The 16780-nt window shown below is 46.0% G+C and overlaps 1 protein-coding gene across 1 annotated transcript; it reads left to right on the top strand.

Annotated features, from left to right (window-relative positions):
- Positions 1-5667: 5667 nt before the first annotated feature.
- Positions 5668-16756, top strand: ANXA4 (annexin A4). Its single transcript, XM_062510669.1, has 13 exons — positions 5668-5691; positions 9035-9083; positions 10176-10251; positions 10634-10728; positions 11009-11122; positions 11291-11381; positions 12017-12096; positions 12485-12541; positions 12967-13060; positions 13551-13646; positions 14072-14130; positions 14414-14536; positions 14778-16756. Exons 2-13 carry the CDS (start codon positions 9081-9083, stop codon positions 14835-14837), a joined length of 948 nt encoding a protein of 315 aa, XP_062366653.1. The 5' UTR covers positions 5668-5691; positions 9035-9080; the 3' UTR covers positions 14838-16756.
- The last annotated feature ends 24 nt before the right edge of the window (positions 16757-16780 follow it).

Here is a 16780-nt window from a genome sequence, read left to right as displayed (position 1 = left end):
ACTCAACATTTCTAAAATCTGCTGTGCCAGGCCTGAAAGATTGGAAAAAATCATCCTTTTCCCCTCCCCCCAGGGGCTGGGTGCGATTGTTGAGACCCCAGATGTAGCAGCCTAGACTAGGACAAACAAAGTTGAGTATATATTCCGAATAATGTTCATTGCCTCAGAGGTTGTCATGCAATAGACATAATAGACCAATAAAGCAATTTTTATACCATACCCTGGTCTACACAGGAGCATTACAACTGGCAGATAGTTCCCCATGTGCGGAAAAATATAAAGAGTAAGATATAAAACCCATGTAACCATGTTGAGAATCATGGCGAATAGGTGGCTTCCACAATTAAAATTGTAATGCTGACTTTTCTCAGTACCTTTGTGCCACACGTTGGGCGCCAATAAATGTATCGGTTTGAAAAGCAAAACCAGTGAGCCTTCAAGTCAGTAATACAATTTTTAATAGGGAAAAGGAAAAAAAAAAGGAAAAACAAAATACATGCAATAATAAAAAAAAAAAATAAAACCACTGACAGAGTCAGAATACAACCTGATACCCTGTCAGTCAGGCTGCTGGTGCAGTTTTCCTCCAAAGGGTCCAGCGATGATGTGGAAAAAAAGTCTAGTTCTTCCTCTGGAATCCAGTGGAAAAAGGCTGCCTTTGGCGTTCTAAACCTCAGTTTTTATCTAGGTAGGAAAGGCTTGGCTCGTCCTCCTGGCTGGAGCATCTCCCAATGGGATGATGTAATCTTATCAGTCATACAGTAGGACTCAATGGCCCATTAACAGAAGATACTTCCCACAGAGATAAGGATGATCACTCTTCTCAGTTATGGCCCATCAACAGAAGACATTTCCCACAGAGATAAGGATGATCACACTTCTCAGATGGTAATAGAATATATATCTTGTATTGTAAACCAGGACACAATTGCATAGTAGTGGCCCCCAAACACTATTAGTATGACCAGAAAAACCATCGCTGATCTTCATCACCCCCAAGAAAAGGTCAATTCTCAAGCACACTATCATGGAACTGGGCTTTACTGGGTTCAGAGTTGTGTGGAGGAACAAAAAGACTCCAGAACTCAGATCTGTATTTTATGTGTTTAAAAACTGTAAGTTTCTACCTACTTGGTGCTCCTGTTTGCCCTTGCAGGACATCCTCACTGGCTCCAGCAATGGTTCTGCTTTCTGCGACTGGAAGCCAATCTTCCATACACAGTAGTGGCACTCTGGTAGGCACACCCAGAAACAATGGAGCTGATTGAGCTCTCGGGCTCATGCACGTGGGATGCAATGGCCTGGATTGACCCTGTGTACAGCTGTGTTTCTCAAGGAGCATGACTTTGCACCACAGCTCCACACTGTCCTTTATAGCAGCTGCTGTTGCACTAAGGAAAATTTGTGGGTTGGGTTCTCCCTGACAAGGGATTTATCAGCTGTGTTTCCAGTGTCAGGATCCTGTTGAGGCTCCTTCTGCCCCAAGCCACCTCACCCAGGTCTGCCCACACCCTTTGCTCACTTCTGTTTAAATGCAGGGTCAGGAAAAGTTCTGAGCTGGGCAGTCATAGCTCTGTTTCCATTCCCTAGAGCTGGGTTAAGGCCAAATTACAGAGCAACTAAGTAAGATTAAACTACATGGAGGCAGATATTAATTAAGAAAAAAAAGTGAAAGCTACTTATTTCCTCTTCAGAACGATATGTATTCTAATTAAACAGTCATTAAGCCCCCTCCAACTCTGGGTATTTGCTGACTCTTGTGTTCCCCTTTGGATGGATTCATGGACACAGGCAGCCAGCAAAACCATCAGATCATCGATGGCCCCAGACTGTTTGCATTCCCTGCTGTTTATAGCTTCAGTGAATAAAAGAAAACAGCAGACTGGGCCCGTGGCCAAGTGCAGCCTTCAGTTTCTCTGTGGGAGAAAGGCAGAATGGGTGGGCATCTCTGAGGCAGTGTCAGCACAGCATATGCTGGGGGACGGCAGTGTGGAGAGCCCCCCCCACACCCAAGATGCTGTTAGAGCTGTCAGCGTGAGGAACTGAGAGCATCCGGGATCCCCTCCTGTGTGCCTGCCTGCAAAACACACGAGCATCCCCACCTTGAGAACCTAGTGATTGAAGCACACTTGAAACAGTGAATTCAACTCCAGGCTGGCTCCTCATAGCAGTTCTCATTGCTATCTCCCCTTACAGTTTATTATCTGAGTTTATTGTCGTGGGCTCCCGTGTCCAAGTGGTCTCTTGTTTTAAAGGCATCTTGGGTCACAGGAATTTTCTCAAATCAGTTCTGATCCCCAGTCCGTACTTGGCCTTATGTGACAATTATGTTTATGTAATCTACCCAGAGAGCCTTTGACTTGCATAGCAGTGCTGGTATTCTGTGCTCAGGGTTCTAAATCCTGCCTGGAGAGTTCTGCACATTCCCCTGATAACACTGAGTGCAGAAGCAGTGTTTCTAATGGTTATGAAGAGTTAAGAACACTCCAATTTCTTATGTGAATTGGAATAGTTCCATTTTCCCACCTCAAATAAGCACTGCTTACCTAGCTCTGGGAGTGTTTAATCTTCCTTTCTCTCTTTGTGTTAAAAGGGTTCTACTCCAATTGAAGATCAACAGCTCCAGGCTGCCTCTTCCTAAAGGCTTCCCTAAAGCACCTCTTCCCAAAACACCTCTTCCCAAAACACCTCTGACCTCTGGAAGTGGCTGTTTCACCTTACACAGTGCTGAACAGCAGGTAAGGACACACCCTTGCTCTAAGGGTCAGAAGTGTGATGTCTGCATCGAGCCCTAACAACTGCAGTTCACTTTGGACTGTTGTGATACTAATACACAGAATGAGAGAATTCCTTACCCTCTTACTAACACTCAGAACTCAGTGCTTCAGAAAAGCAAGGGCTGGTTTTCAGCCTCCACTCTACCTTCGGGTATTGCTGCTATGGAGACAACACTGACAGCTACAGCATCCAACGCACTCCCACAGCACTTGTGCAACCTTTAAATAACCCCATTTTCAGGGGCTGCTGCTTGCAAACTGCCAGTGCTTGGGTATGAAAATGAGCACTTCCCTTGTGAACCTCCCAAAAACACTAGCTTAACCCCCAAAGGCCCAAATTCTGACCCTCACTAGGTGAATGACTTCATTAGTGTCAGAATGTGGAGTTCAGTGAATGAGGTGAGGCTGTACCTCTAGAGCTAAAGGCAGGTACCTACTAATGAAAGGACACACTGAAAATCTCTCCTCCTAGCACAAGGTTCCTTTGCTCTGAAGTGCAAATTTAAAAGGTCAGGTCCTTCAGGCAAAAACAAATGCTGCCATTTTCTAGAGGTTCAGCTCTGTTCTCATTGTGGGACTTTGAATAAATACCCCCATCCTAATGGGCTGCTGCTTGAGCCCAAGTTATTTACTTAATGCACATTGCCCTCTCTGTTTTTCTGTGACCTTTAATTTTACTAGGTCTTTTGTAGATGAGAAAACAGCAGGATGGAATGGGGATAGAAAGCAGGTGTGTATCTGAGTAAAGTATGGGGGGGTTGAGAGCTTTATAACAAGTGTTGTTGAAATAATTGACAGGACAAATTAAGTATCTGTGAACAGAAGAGCAATATGCTCTGTCACTGCACTGAGAGGGACTGCTGGCTGGTCCCTTGCTGTCCCTCTTCTGATGCAAGGACAGCAAAGCTATGCCAGCCAGTGATATCCTTCAGCTGGAGATACTGAAGGATAACCATAGCCTTTCCACCCTTTCAGAGATACAGACAGGGCTGAAAGCTGAGCAGACCCTGCACAAAGGGCTCCTGGAGAGACAAAGCTTTGTCACCTGAACCTTGTCTTGGAAAAAACAGCAACATCCCTTCACTTTCCTGAAGGGAGCAGCTCCTGTAGCAAGGTACAGCAGGGTTCCTTAAACCCCCGTCAACCTATCCACCTTCCAGAGAAGCCCAGACAACACTCAGCATGCTCAGAAGCTTTTGTGCCTTTTTTGCTTTCTGGCCTAAATAATCCTGACTGAATCAGATGGCTCTGGAGCCAGCATCCATAACCAGACAAAATTCCAGGGAACTTGGCTGTGTGATGCATCAGGATCTGGCTGGTGAATGGACTACACTTACATGACTAATTCAGGTGGCCAAAACATGCACACCAATACTTTGTATCTTCAAGTATTCCTCCTACTTGGTGCCTCTCCCAGGGGGAAAGAAAAGGTTAAATCATTAAAATAATGAATGGCAGGATTCGTGCAATATTTAACTAATTTGTAGAGAAAATTAATAACTCATGGTATTAAATAATTACTGTTGCATATACCAGTGACTGCAGTGACAGAGCCTTCCAGTCCTGGGGGCTGAAGAGACTAGGAAGCAAACAGAAGGATGAAAATACAAAGGCTGAAAAAGTTACTGTCAACATAAGATTGGAGAAACACAGCACTTCTGATGGTGGATTAAAATGGGCCCAGAGCAGGAACTGCTGACTGAGAAGAAGGGATGAGAATGGAAACTTTCACAGATGTAGGAAAGATAAAGAGTTTCTCCTTCGCAATAATTTATAATATGTGCTGGTCCACACTGAATTCTGGTCAGGGTCAAGTGCCAGATTTTGCAAAGAAAGAGGCAGTGCAAAACGGAAAGAATTGAGGGTCGTGCCTGGCTTTTCTGTTCCCCTGGTCTGTGTCCCCTTGCATCAAAAGTAGGTACTGGTCTCTGTGGAGCTGTTTTGGGAGGCTGAGCTGCAGCAGGAGCTCTAACCCACACAGACATGCTCACCGAGGCACAGTCTGCCTGCATGGAGGCTGCTGAATTTAGGTCCCCTTCCAGCAAACGAGCATGTGCAAAGAGCACAGGGATGAGACAGAGCTGTCATATGAGCTGGAAAAAATTGAGAGGGTTGGTTTACCCGTGACAATAACAGTACTTTAGGCATCAGAAGAGACCAAAGGTCCTGAGGATAAACAATTGAAGACAAGATAGGTCTATTGCAAGGCTGATTTCCCTCTGTCAGCCTTGTGATCATGTCTATGGCTGACCTCGAAGGGTCACATCGGGGTGAAGCCGAACTCCCGTTGCCTGAAGGGTTTTAGCTTGAGGGCACTGTCATTTATTGGGGCAAAAGGAATAATCGTTATGCAAAGACTCATCCTTACCGAAATCATGGCTGTTTACAGTGCTGAGTTCTTAGACTTAGGGGTGAGGATGCTGAAGACCCAGAGAGGTATTGTGGGAGCACAGGAAGCACGACGCAGATAAAAAAATTCCTACACGCAACACCGGGGGAGGAACAGGACTTCTTGCTCGGGGGTGTTGCTACCTGTGTACTCCACGCCGTCGTCCCCCTCGCTCCTTCCTCGGGTGTGCCCTAGCGCAGGCAGGAACGAGAGTCCAGAGCCTGCGGGCAGAGTCCCTCTGTTCCCAGAGACTTTTACAGGGAATGCCAGGGAGCGTGGAAGCCGTTGCGACCTGCCATCCCTCCGTGTAATCCTAAAAGTGCAGTGTGGGGTTACAACCCAAACGTGCGCTGTGAAGGACGCTTCCTGCAGAACTTCTCCCAGCTCAGGATCACAAGCAGGGCAGGGCTGGAGCTCCTCTACGTCACTGTCGCGTGTCTCCAGGGCGGGGACTTTGCCACCCAGGGCAGGCACCGAAACTCTCCCCATCTGTGCCAGGAACTCTGCATCTGCGCGGGACAGCAGGTGAGTGCCAAGAGAATGGGGCATCTGCCTTGGCATGGGGACCGGGCTGCATGGCTGGAGGCTCCTGGGAAGGTGCCAAGCGCCATCCCCGCTTTCCAGCGTGCGCTGACGGCACTGCGAGAGTGGCAGACCCGGGCCGGACGATGCCAACGATGCCACGGCACTGGGGCAGCCCGGGGTTCCGGCCTGGGCTGAGCAAGGACGGGGGGCAGGTGTGGGATGGAGGAAGGGCTGACCTTTCCCGGACACAGGGAGTGCGGGTTTTAGTTCCTATTTGTGCTTTGCCCAGGCTGGCACGTCTTCCCCGCTGACCGCTGGAGCACCGAGGACATGAGAGGGGGTGACACGGCTCGGGGTGGGCCCACAGGCTGAATGAGGCGTACAAGGCTATAAGAATCATATTTTTATTCCTTCTGAGGGCAGTGGCCAGATAAAGGTCGTTGTGTGGGAGGCGCTGGGATATTTCAGTTGGCTCGGGGCTCGTGGCAGACGGGAGATCCTTTCCTGAACTGCAAACTCGGAGTCAGTGACCCTGCGGCGGGCCCCAGCCCCAGCCCGGGCACCCCGGGAGCACAGGCAGGGCTGCCCCCCGCACACCGGGAGCGGCTGGCGGTGACGGAGCTGTGGAAAAGCTGATCCAGTGCTGGGTGTGGGTTGTGTTTGGGTAAACGTGCACCGAATGAAGGAATTCGTTGGACAAGTCCAGTGTTTGCCTCGCAAGGAAAAGGGTCACAAAGCGGTGGGTTTCCATCCAGATCCGATGAGTAGGACTGGCAACGCTGCGAGCTCAAACTGGGAGGGGGAGGAAACCGTGTGTTTATATCCTCTTAAACTGTTGGAAGCTTTCCTTGGTGGTTCCTGTGTGTGTGCTCTAAGCAGTCAGGAAAACCTGATTGTGTGCAAGCCTAAACTTGAACTGGCCAGCACACGTGATAGTCTCAGCACTTTTCTGATAAATTAGGTTTATTCTGGATTCAGCTTTTAGAGGATGTTGATATGGACTTAAAACAGACTGATTAGCCTGCCAGAAAAAGATCATCTGTGGGAAAAAAAAAAATCAATCGAGTAAAGGGAGGGATGCCTCCTACGCTTGCACTCTGTCACCTGGACATATTGTTTTGATCTTGTTCTGTCAGGTTTATTGTACCAGGCCTTCTTTCTGGGGTGAAGCAAATAATATCAGGACCACAGCAGTGGCTGGCTGCATAGTTTAATTCTTCAAAACACAGAGTGAAGTATTGTTCCTGTCCTGAAGCTGTTTTTCCCTGATTGAGCTGCAGGAATTGTTTTAAGCTGCTGAGTGATGGCAAATCTGCTGAGCAATGCCCTTCTCTCTCTGCTTGCCAAGGGGTGGCTTCATTCATCTAAAGAGAGTTTCATTCATCTAAAGCCCCAGCATGAGCAGTTCTTGCAGACCCCTTCAGCTGTGAAAGGGTTACGGGGGCCACTGCTGGACAGCCTGGCTGAACTGATGAGCTTTCCCACCTGTAATCTCAGTGGCTCATTCTCACACCGAAATGCACCAGGAACAAACCAGTACTTGCAGACTGAGCAGTGGGTTTGCACTGCTTCCCTTTTCAGTGCTCTGTTCTTTCAATTCCTAGTGGTGTTACCAGGATGAAGAAATCAGAGTCATGCAGTCAATATTCAGTATGGCATTTCTGTTGTTAATGGATGTTGCGAGAGCATTTGCCCAGAGTGCAGTACACACAGCCTTTCCTCATGGTTTGGTTTCCTTCTGCCAGCTCATTTGAACTCAGAATTTCTCTGCTTCCCTTTCCCTTGCTACTGACCTTTATTTTGCCCTCTAATTGACTTGCTAAACCAGCCTGTCTGATATTCCTGCTTCTGTGTACAAACCAGATGCATCATAAAAACAGCAGTGAAATTTGAAGCCTTCATTTAGTGTCTGAATTTGTCTAAATTGTCTTAATAAAACTGTCTTTATTTGTCTAAAGCAAATAAAATTGGCTTTTTACTTCTGTTAAAGATTTGAGAAGAGCAAAGATGACTTTTCTGAGGTCTAGGTCATACTGTGGTTGCTGGAATTCATGACAGATAAAAGAAAGCAAACTCCACACTCATAATTGCCGTATGTTGCCTGATTGCACAGGGTGTAGCAAGGTAGAGGTGCACCTGGGAGTGCCTGTGCGTAACACATCCATGGCAAGTGCCACACAGAGTTAACTGGCCTGAACAGCTTGCCCTGTGCATTCCAGGTCTGTAGGAGTCACGTGGAGCAGGAGCAAACACACTCCTGTTCTTGCACACCTCTCTGGGCTCATGGATAGCAGCTATTAAGCAGGACAAGAATTAGGAAGAGATGTCATTCACTGCTGGCACCTCTGCTTCTGCTTCAGGGCTTTAATGAGAGAACTTGCTCATCTCTGGAATAAAACCACTCATTTGGTGGGTGGACTTGACTTGCTGTCACTGTTTACATATTTTGAATTTATTTTTATTTAATTCAACTCTACTGTATATAGGTATCTTTGAGTGTGACTTTCCTAACTCCTCTCCTCTGATGCTGGGTTGTGAGGAAGTGAACCTTGTCCTGGTACATGACATCCTGTCAATTGATCAGGGACACAGGAAAATTTGGGCACGTTCATGCAAAGGGTCTCTGATTGCAAACAAAATTATGAACAGAACTAATAACCTTGGGCAGATGGCAAGTAAGCTTTGGGGTTTTTCAAGGGTTTTGTCAGTTAAAGCTACAGCCCTACAAGGAAGGACACATTGCACCAAACTGAGTGGGTGTTGAAAGCAGTTCTCCTGCCCAGCGCTCAAGTGAGGTTATCCCTTATGCATTCACCTACACCACGATGTCTCTGCCACCCAGGCAGGATCCATGAAGGGTTAGGGCTGTGTGAGCAATCTCACTCTACTTCATCCTCACCCTGCTTCATCCTCACCCTGATCACCCTTAGGCTCTTACTTGCCAAGCTCAAAGCTTGCAGGATTTTGGAGGACATGGGAACCAAGTCTATTTACTTTGATTCCAGGGCAACACTGTCTACTTCTCCTTGTAGCCTCAGCCAAGCTGTCATGCAGGCAATAGAGAAGAATCATTAAATTACCACTGCTAATTACCTACTGTTCACCGCATCCCTTCCAGCTTGGCCCTGGCCCTCTGCTGCCATGATCCAGCCTTTGTTCAGTGCAAAGCAGGGCTGGAACTCTGGGAAGCAGCCCTGGGTGTTCACTGGGGCTGCTCAATCTTGCTTTGAGTCCTCAAAGAATTAGATGGTTACTTAATCAGCCTCATTAACCTTCAAGGGAAGGTGCATTCTATTAATAATTTGCTAGAAAACTAACACTCCCTCTGTTTTTTTTATTACAGCTGTCTGAGTGTACAGACAATAACAGATTGACCAGATCCGAGCACGATGGTGAGTGAGTGTGTTTGCTGTGCCAGGCTGTGCCAAGCCTTTGCTCTGACCTGATAAATGTGGGGAGTGGAGCTCGGATAAGAACACAGCAGGAAGAACACTGTCACTGTCTGTCCCTTCAAGGGAGTGAATTTATTGCCTCTTTCTTCTTCCTCATTGTAGGGCACAATGACCCACACATACAGGCTTTTGCATTTGGGGAGTTAATGGAAAACCAGATCAGATATTAATTCAAAGAACATTAATTTCTCCAGATAAACTTCCTAGACATATTATTCTTTTGAGGTTGAGCCTGCAGGGCAGCTGTTTCTATGGTTGTTATTACAGAATCTTGGAATGGTCTGGATTGAAAGGAACCTTAAACATCATCCAGTTCCACCTCCAGCCATGATCAGGGACACATTCCACTAGACCAGGCTGCTCCAAGCCCTGTCCAGCCAGGCCTGAAACACTTGCAGGGACAGGGGACCATTTTTCTGCCCACTGAATGTTAAGTGGTATTTTGCTGATTATTTTCTCGGGAACATGAAGAGCTTCGCAAGAAAAGTGTTATTACTTCAGAAAATGCATTAGACCAGAGGCAGGAGCAACCCATTTGTGAATCACCATTTTGGGTAAAACACTGCCCTTCCTGGTGTGTTGTTCAACAGAATGATGGTCCTTGACTGCTCTTAGGGAAGTCAGGAATGGGGCTTTGATGGAAACAGCTTCTTCTATGATTTACATGGAAAACTGTTGGAAAGAAGCTGGACTGAACAGAGATGCCAGGCTGTGTGCCCTTATTTAACTGGAAAGTAGATTCTCCATGGGCAGCCACATTAAGATTTTTTTCTCCTTTCAGTTGAGTCCCTGAGGCTTATTTCTTAATGTGGCTGGGAAGTCCCTCTGGAACAAACCATTTCTTTTTAGGACAGGGTGGAACCTGGTATGAAATCACTCATGTTTGGAGGGTGGACTTTATTTGCTGTCACTTTCAAAAAAAGATGTTAGCATCTTTTGAATTGTCTTTTTTTTTTTTTTTTTAATTCAACTCCACTCTGTGAATGTCTCACTTTGTGACTACGTTTCATAACTCCTGTCCTATGGGTTTAGGCAACAGTTAAGGGCGTCTCAACTTTCAGTGCTGAGCAAGAAGCACAGGCACTAAGGAAGGCCATGAAGGGATTTGGTAAGTTATCTCCCTCCACTGTTAAACCTTCTTTTTTTTTTAGCTCTGGTGATTGGGAAGGTTTTTACTGGTGTTTTTCTGGAGGAGGAGTTCAGCCATTTGCATCACCTCACTGCCCTGAGAGAGCACTGCAGGGAACTGGGTGACTTGAACTCCACTGGAAATCCAAGTCTTGGCCATAAAAACATTTTTAGTCAGGCTCTTGTTTTCTTTATCCTGTGGTATGGTGCTGCTGGGCTGAGGCACTTGTGCACAGATGAGACCCAGGTTATGCAAGGATGTGCGTAAGGTTTTGTGGCCAAAGGCATACCCTGGGCAAGGCCAGGGCAGGCCCCTGGTTCTGGTATGAGCAGCTTGACTGGTTTTCATTGGTTCCTTCCAGGCACGGATGAAGATGCCATCATTGAGACCTTGACCAAACTGAATGTTTCCCAGCGTCAGCAAGTTCTGATCACCTATAAAAGCACTATTGGCAGGGTAGGTGCTCTTCAGAAATCAGTGCCTGTGGCTCTGACTGGGAGATGTGGACTTATTTGGATTGTACCACTCAGGTGATATGTGAAAAACATCCCAGTCTCCACAAGAGTATGACTGGCACTGAGCACAAACTTTCCTTGGCCAAGTTTTTTTGGTCTTGTTCACTTCAGAATAACTGTTCATCCAAGGAGGGCTGAAGCATGAAGAAAAGTGGTGAACAAGTTCTTCCTCTTCTCTAAGGCCATGTCTTTTTCTCCTTTCTTCTCTTTCTGTCTTCTAGGATTTGATTGATGACTTGAAGTCTGAGCTGAGTGGGAATTTTGAAAAGGTGATCATTGCTTTGATGACTCCTACCACCATGTATGACGTGCATGAACTGAGGAGGGCTCTAAAGGTTTGGAAATCCATTTTTTATGTTGCATGACTCATGGCCAATTCAGTATGCAATGGCATAATTGTATATTAGTTATTAATTTCTTATTAAACTATGTCTAATAAACAAAAGTTGTAGTTGTTCAAAACAGTTGTCACAATCTTGGCTCTTGTCTCTGTGACTCCCTAGGGAGCAGGAACAGATGAAGGCTGCCTGATTGAAATCCTGGCTTCTCGCACCAACGCAGAAATTCGGCACATCAATGAGAACTACAAACTCCGTGTGTAGCAGTTCATGCAATTTCATATGGGCTCAGAAGCCACTTGTGTGTGTGCAGGGTTGTGTGGAGAGGCAGGAAAAGAGCTGTCAGCATCAAGGACTGGAATTACACCCAGAAATAGAATCGGTGTAAATATAATGGGGTGGTGTGGTTATGTTTGTCAGCTGGAGGTGTATCCATGGTGGATCTTTTGCCAATTTTATACAGACTGTGCTTCTTAATTTTCCCCTGTACCACTCAACATGATGGCTGGATTGCTGTGATGAAAGCCAGGAAAGGCAATGGCATCCTGGCTTGTCCCAGTCACAGTGTGGCCAGTAGGACATGCCTGTCCCCCTGTGCTGCACTGCTGAGACAACTCAGATTCTGGGGACAGTTTGGGATGGATGTTAGAGAAAGCTTCTTTACCCAGTGGGTGGCTGGGCACTGGAGCAGGCTTCCTAAAGTGGTCACAGCACCAGTCCTGATGGAGCTCAAGGAGTGTTTGCACAATATTCTTGTGCACATGGCGGGACTCTTGGGGATGGTTCTATGCACGCCCAGGAGGTGAACTTGGTGATGCTTGTGGGTCCCTTCGCACTCAGCAAATCCTGTGAGCTGTTAGTAACAGATTTGTTGTGTGTGTGCTGTGGCAGAATATGGCTCCACTCTCGAGGACGACATTGTCTCTGACACATCCTCTATGTTCCGCAGAGTCCTCGTGTCCCTTGCCACGGTGAGTCCAGGACAGGGGAACTCATGGGGCTGAATGTGCTGCTGGACATCTCTCACACAGTGATGAGGTGCTTCAGGCTGGCTGCTATTTCACTTCTCTTGCATCTCACCTTGCCCACATTTCACACCAGCTTCTTCAGGGAGAGCAGCCTCACTCTCCCATGCCTTAACGCCATATGCTCTTTTTAAATTAAAGTGGATGGCTGCTTGTTTCAAAAGAAAAAAACAAATCACATCTGAGTCATATTTTGCTGTATTTGTAACCCATTACTCAATATTAAGAATCCCATTCTACATCTCCAGTAATTGTTTTTGAATGGGGAATATGCAGGACTTACTTCCATTAGTTGCTCTGTTGAAATGAGTTTTTCATCCTTGTATTTCTGCAGGGTAACAGAGATGAGGGAACATTCGTGGATGAGGCCCTTGCTCAACAAGATGCTCAGGTATGTAGCAATTTGCTCCCTTGCAAGAACTACCTGGGTTTGTATGTGTAATGAGTGGTGAATCCCTGCTGTTTCTAGGCCTCTTTTTCTCAAGGTAGATGAGTAAGCCTGAAGCTGTGTTAGTCAGCAGTGCCCCAGGCAGAGACTAAATTGGATGTTAGGAGATGTTTTTCCCCCAAAAGAGCTGTCCAGCTCTGGCACAGGCTGTCCACGGCAGGGGTGGAGTCCCCATCCCTGAGGGGTTCAACAGCCATGTGAATGTGGCACTTGGGAACATGAGTTAGTGGTGGCCTTGGCAGTGCAGGGGAAGGGTTGAACTCAATGACCTTAGAGGGCTTTTCCAACCTAAATGGTTCTATGAAGTAAAAATCTCATTATATACACCTGGTGTTCTCAGTTATCCTCACTTTGTTCATATCTTCAAGTGCCTGTATGAAGCTGGGGAGAAGAAATGGGGAACGGATGAGGTGCAGTTCATGTCCATCCTCTGCACACGGAACAGATGCCACCTGCTCAGAGGTAGGACCTCTCTTCTGTCCTAGGTTTTTTCTCTTGTTTGAGGACAGTACTTTTGTAGCAGCTTTGTATTTGTTTGTTAACTGATTGTGATCACTTCCTGAGCCTACAGATATGCTCAGGGCCACTTGATTCAATTATTTTAGACCATTTTATTCCCTCCAGAGACAAAATGGGAGTTGAGAAAAACACCCATACCACTTTCTCTAGCCTGTGAATTGGAGATAACAATTGTGACTCCCATGAGACAAAGCTAAGCATGGAAACTGTCTGCATTAAATAGCGGTTCTGGAAAATCCTAGGAGCAGTAGTGGGCTAATTAGCAAGACAGCTGATAATTAAAATGAATTATTTCTGAGGGTCAGCCCTGATTTAGCTTACATGTCATGGTAATGGTGCAGTGTTTGTACAGGGTGTGAAGAGCTTGATCTTGCAAAGTGATCTACACACTGAAGCAGCTCACTTGGCTCTTTTATCCAACTCTTCCTCCTAGTTTTTGATGTGTACAGAGTGATTGCTAATAAGGACATCACAGAGAGCATTAAATCTGAGATGTCAGGAGACCTTGAGGATGCTTTGTTAGCTGTGGGTGAGTTCCCTGCTTTTAAATTGTCTACAAACTAATTAAATAATTAAAGATACTGTCTCTTGCGCTGTTTGCACAGTTTCAGGGGGTAGATTCTTTTTCACTGTTTTACAAGCCACAGTTTTTAATCTTTGCAGATGCAAAAACTTGATAAGAAGGCTCTGTGCTTTATATTTCTCTGCCAAGGGATGCTTCAGCAGATGGTATTTGCTGTGTGGAAGCTTTAAAGCCCTAAAAATATTTTTTTGCTGTGCACTGGGCATGGAGACATCAATTGACAGCAGGTCACTGACTCTGGATGTCTGCTTTTCTTGAGTTGCATTTTTACAGAATAAATGTCTGCACTGAGAAAGTGCTGGAAGGGTTTGGAAGACCTTATCCTTCAGTGTTTACTGGTTTTATTTCTTTTGTTCTTGTCTCTCTTACAGTAAAGTGTATGAGGAATAAACCTGCTTATTTTGCTGAAAGATTGTACAAATCTATGAAGGTAAAGAGATTTTACTATTTTCCCCCCTGCCTCTCCATGCTTAAATCAATAGCATGACAGCAATTAGAGAAAAAGAAACCGCATTAATTGGAGGGAAAAAAAGAAGTCTGAGGTTTTCTGTGGACTTCTTTTCCTTCAGGAAGCTCAGAGCTGGTCATGGATCCCTGCATAAATGCAAAAATGGTGTAATCAGAGATGGATTCCCCAGAAGGCCAAACCCCTGTGCCTGTCACTGGTCTGTCCTCAGTGCTGTGCAACTGTAGCTGTTGCTGTGTCCCCTCAGGGCCTGGGCACCGATGACAGCACACTGATCCGGGTAATGGTGTCCCGCTCGGAGGTGGACATGCTCTACATCAGGAGGGAGTTCCTGGCCACCTACGGCAAATCGCTCCACTCCTTCATTAAGGTAACACCTGCATTTGCTAAGCAGCTGCAAGGAGACCCTCTCAACAACTTTTTGGGTATTTTAGAGGAGGTGGAATTAAGGAGACTTTGCATTTACATAGTGAAAACCTTCCTTGAATGTTCTTGGTTATTAAATTGTCAAAGAGGATACAAACACTACAGTAAGTCATTTATGCTGAAAGGAATTCTGCTTTCCATGGAGCTGCAAAATTAATGGCATTTCTTTCTTCTGGTCTCTCTAGGGAGACTGCTCAGGGGACTACAGGAAAGTTCTGCTCAGGCTATGTGGTGGAGAGGATTAAAGGAGGCCTGGGGAACCTGCTGAATGATGGGAAACAGCTGATCACAGAACTGTTTAGGTTGGAAAAGATCTTTAAGATCATCGAGCCAAATCACAATGAAGATTTTTCTTTTTTTTTTTTTTCCCCCAAATGCCTTATTAATTACTCTGATTATTGACTTAGGTTAGTTCATACTCTGGTTAGATAGTGGCCATTCTGGTTGACCCTTTCCGTATGGCTTGGAACACCCATTTGCCTACTAACTGGGCTGGTGAAGCCCATCTTACAGAATGCTGTACCCAAAGGTATAAAAGTTGTTTCCTGACCAGCTGTTCAACAGTAAATCACATCAGCTAAAGCAAACCTCCATGCACAGTGTGAGAGGCTGCACAGGGAAAAACCAACCTCATTGGTACAATGTAGACTGCAGAACATGGGTTTGCTTTGCTTTTTCAGTAGAATTAAGGCACAAAGAAACCAAATATCTGAAACACAATCACGTTTACATATTAACTTGCCTTTGTCAGTAGAGCATTAACAGTCTGGCAATACTTTGTGTATATGTTGCCTGTAGTTCTGTAAGTGGGGAAGTTGTCACTGGTGACATGAGAAAAAACTTTTTCTGCCCAGGCTACAGCAGCCCTGGGGTTTTGCTCTTTCTGCTGGATCATGGGAGTATAAATAATTAGGGTTATATTATAAAACCTGCTCTGGATAAAGTGATGTCATTGGAATGGTGCTTTTTAAGGAATGACCTGTCCCCAGAACCCCACCTCACCAGCCCAGTGCTGGGGCACCTCCCCAAATCTCCCTGAGCTAATTGCCCAGAGCTGCCTGGCACACATGCCCACATCTCCCTACACTGACTGACAGCTGCCCCGTGTCACAGGACCCGTAACGGATCCTGTGTTTGTGCCTGGGCCTCTGCATCAACCTCTGGGAGAGACTTCTCCCCCAGTCCCTACACACTTACCTGTTCACTGTTCTTACTCCAAAAATGGGATTCTGCTTTGGCTTAGCAATTTATTTTTTACTGCTGGTGTATAATCCTGTTCTGAAGGACCAGACTGAGGCTGCATTGTCAAAGCTCCAACACTGAGGTGGCCACACCCCGATTCCATCATTCATTTTCCTCTAAAACAGGCGGCTTCTGGCTGCAATAAATGCCTCTGCGGCATCCAATAAAATAATTTTCTCTCTCATTCTCTGGGCTGCCACTGGAGACATATTCCTGACTTTTGCTGGCAGAGGAGACAAGAGCTTCATCCGTTATTCTGAGGGCTCTGCCCAGGACACGGAAATGCCCAGCCAGCACAGCAGCTGTGGAGGTGCTCGGGCATGGGTTTCAATGCCGTGGGTCACGTTGGGTTTCATTGCTTTGTGTTAGGTTGCTGAGTGTTGAAAAATGAATAAAGAATTTGCTTCTGTACTTTCTTGTCCCGATGGTGTCTTCTGGGAGGGGACACAGAGAAAGAAGTTGGTCTGTCCGGAACTCCTGGGCTCCGCAGGAGCCGCTTCTCCTCAGGGCCCCGGCAGGATGAAGAGCGGCTGCAGGGCTGCTTCTTGTGCTAATTAGTGCACGGGTTCAGTCCTAGAATCTTCTTCCTCCGGCAATGACTTTCCAATGTATAAACTCAATCTTTGGCTCTTCTTTATCTTCTGGTTTCTGGAAATTGTCCTCATAGTCCATAAATTCGGCAGTCCAGATGCCCAACCTCAACAATACGTTTCTCTCTCAGGCTTTGTTCACTGAAGCACGTCGGAGTTTGTTTGCCAAAACTTAACAGTTTCAGTAATTTTCCCAAGCTGTCTTTCTACAAAAGCAGTTTATGGCAGCTTTACTAAATGCTGGCTAAGAGTAATTTAAGAACAAAGTACTATTTATGGTTCATATGTATTGGTTATAATTAAGAAAAACAAACAAAAAGTGAATGCAAACTATTAACTGAAATCGCTACGAGGTT

This window comes from Cinclus cinclus, chromosome 29 (assembly GCF_963662255.1).
Source record: "Cinclus cinclus chromosome 29, bCinCin1.1, whole genome shotgun sequence".
Lineage (NCBI taxonomy): Eukaryota > Metazoa > Chordata > Aves > Passeriformes > Cinclidae > Cinclus > Cinclus cinclus.
The sequence above is the reverse complement of the archived record's forward strand: the minus strand, read 5'-3'. Positions and strand labels throughout refer to the sequence as shown.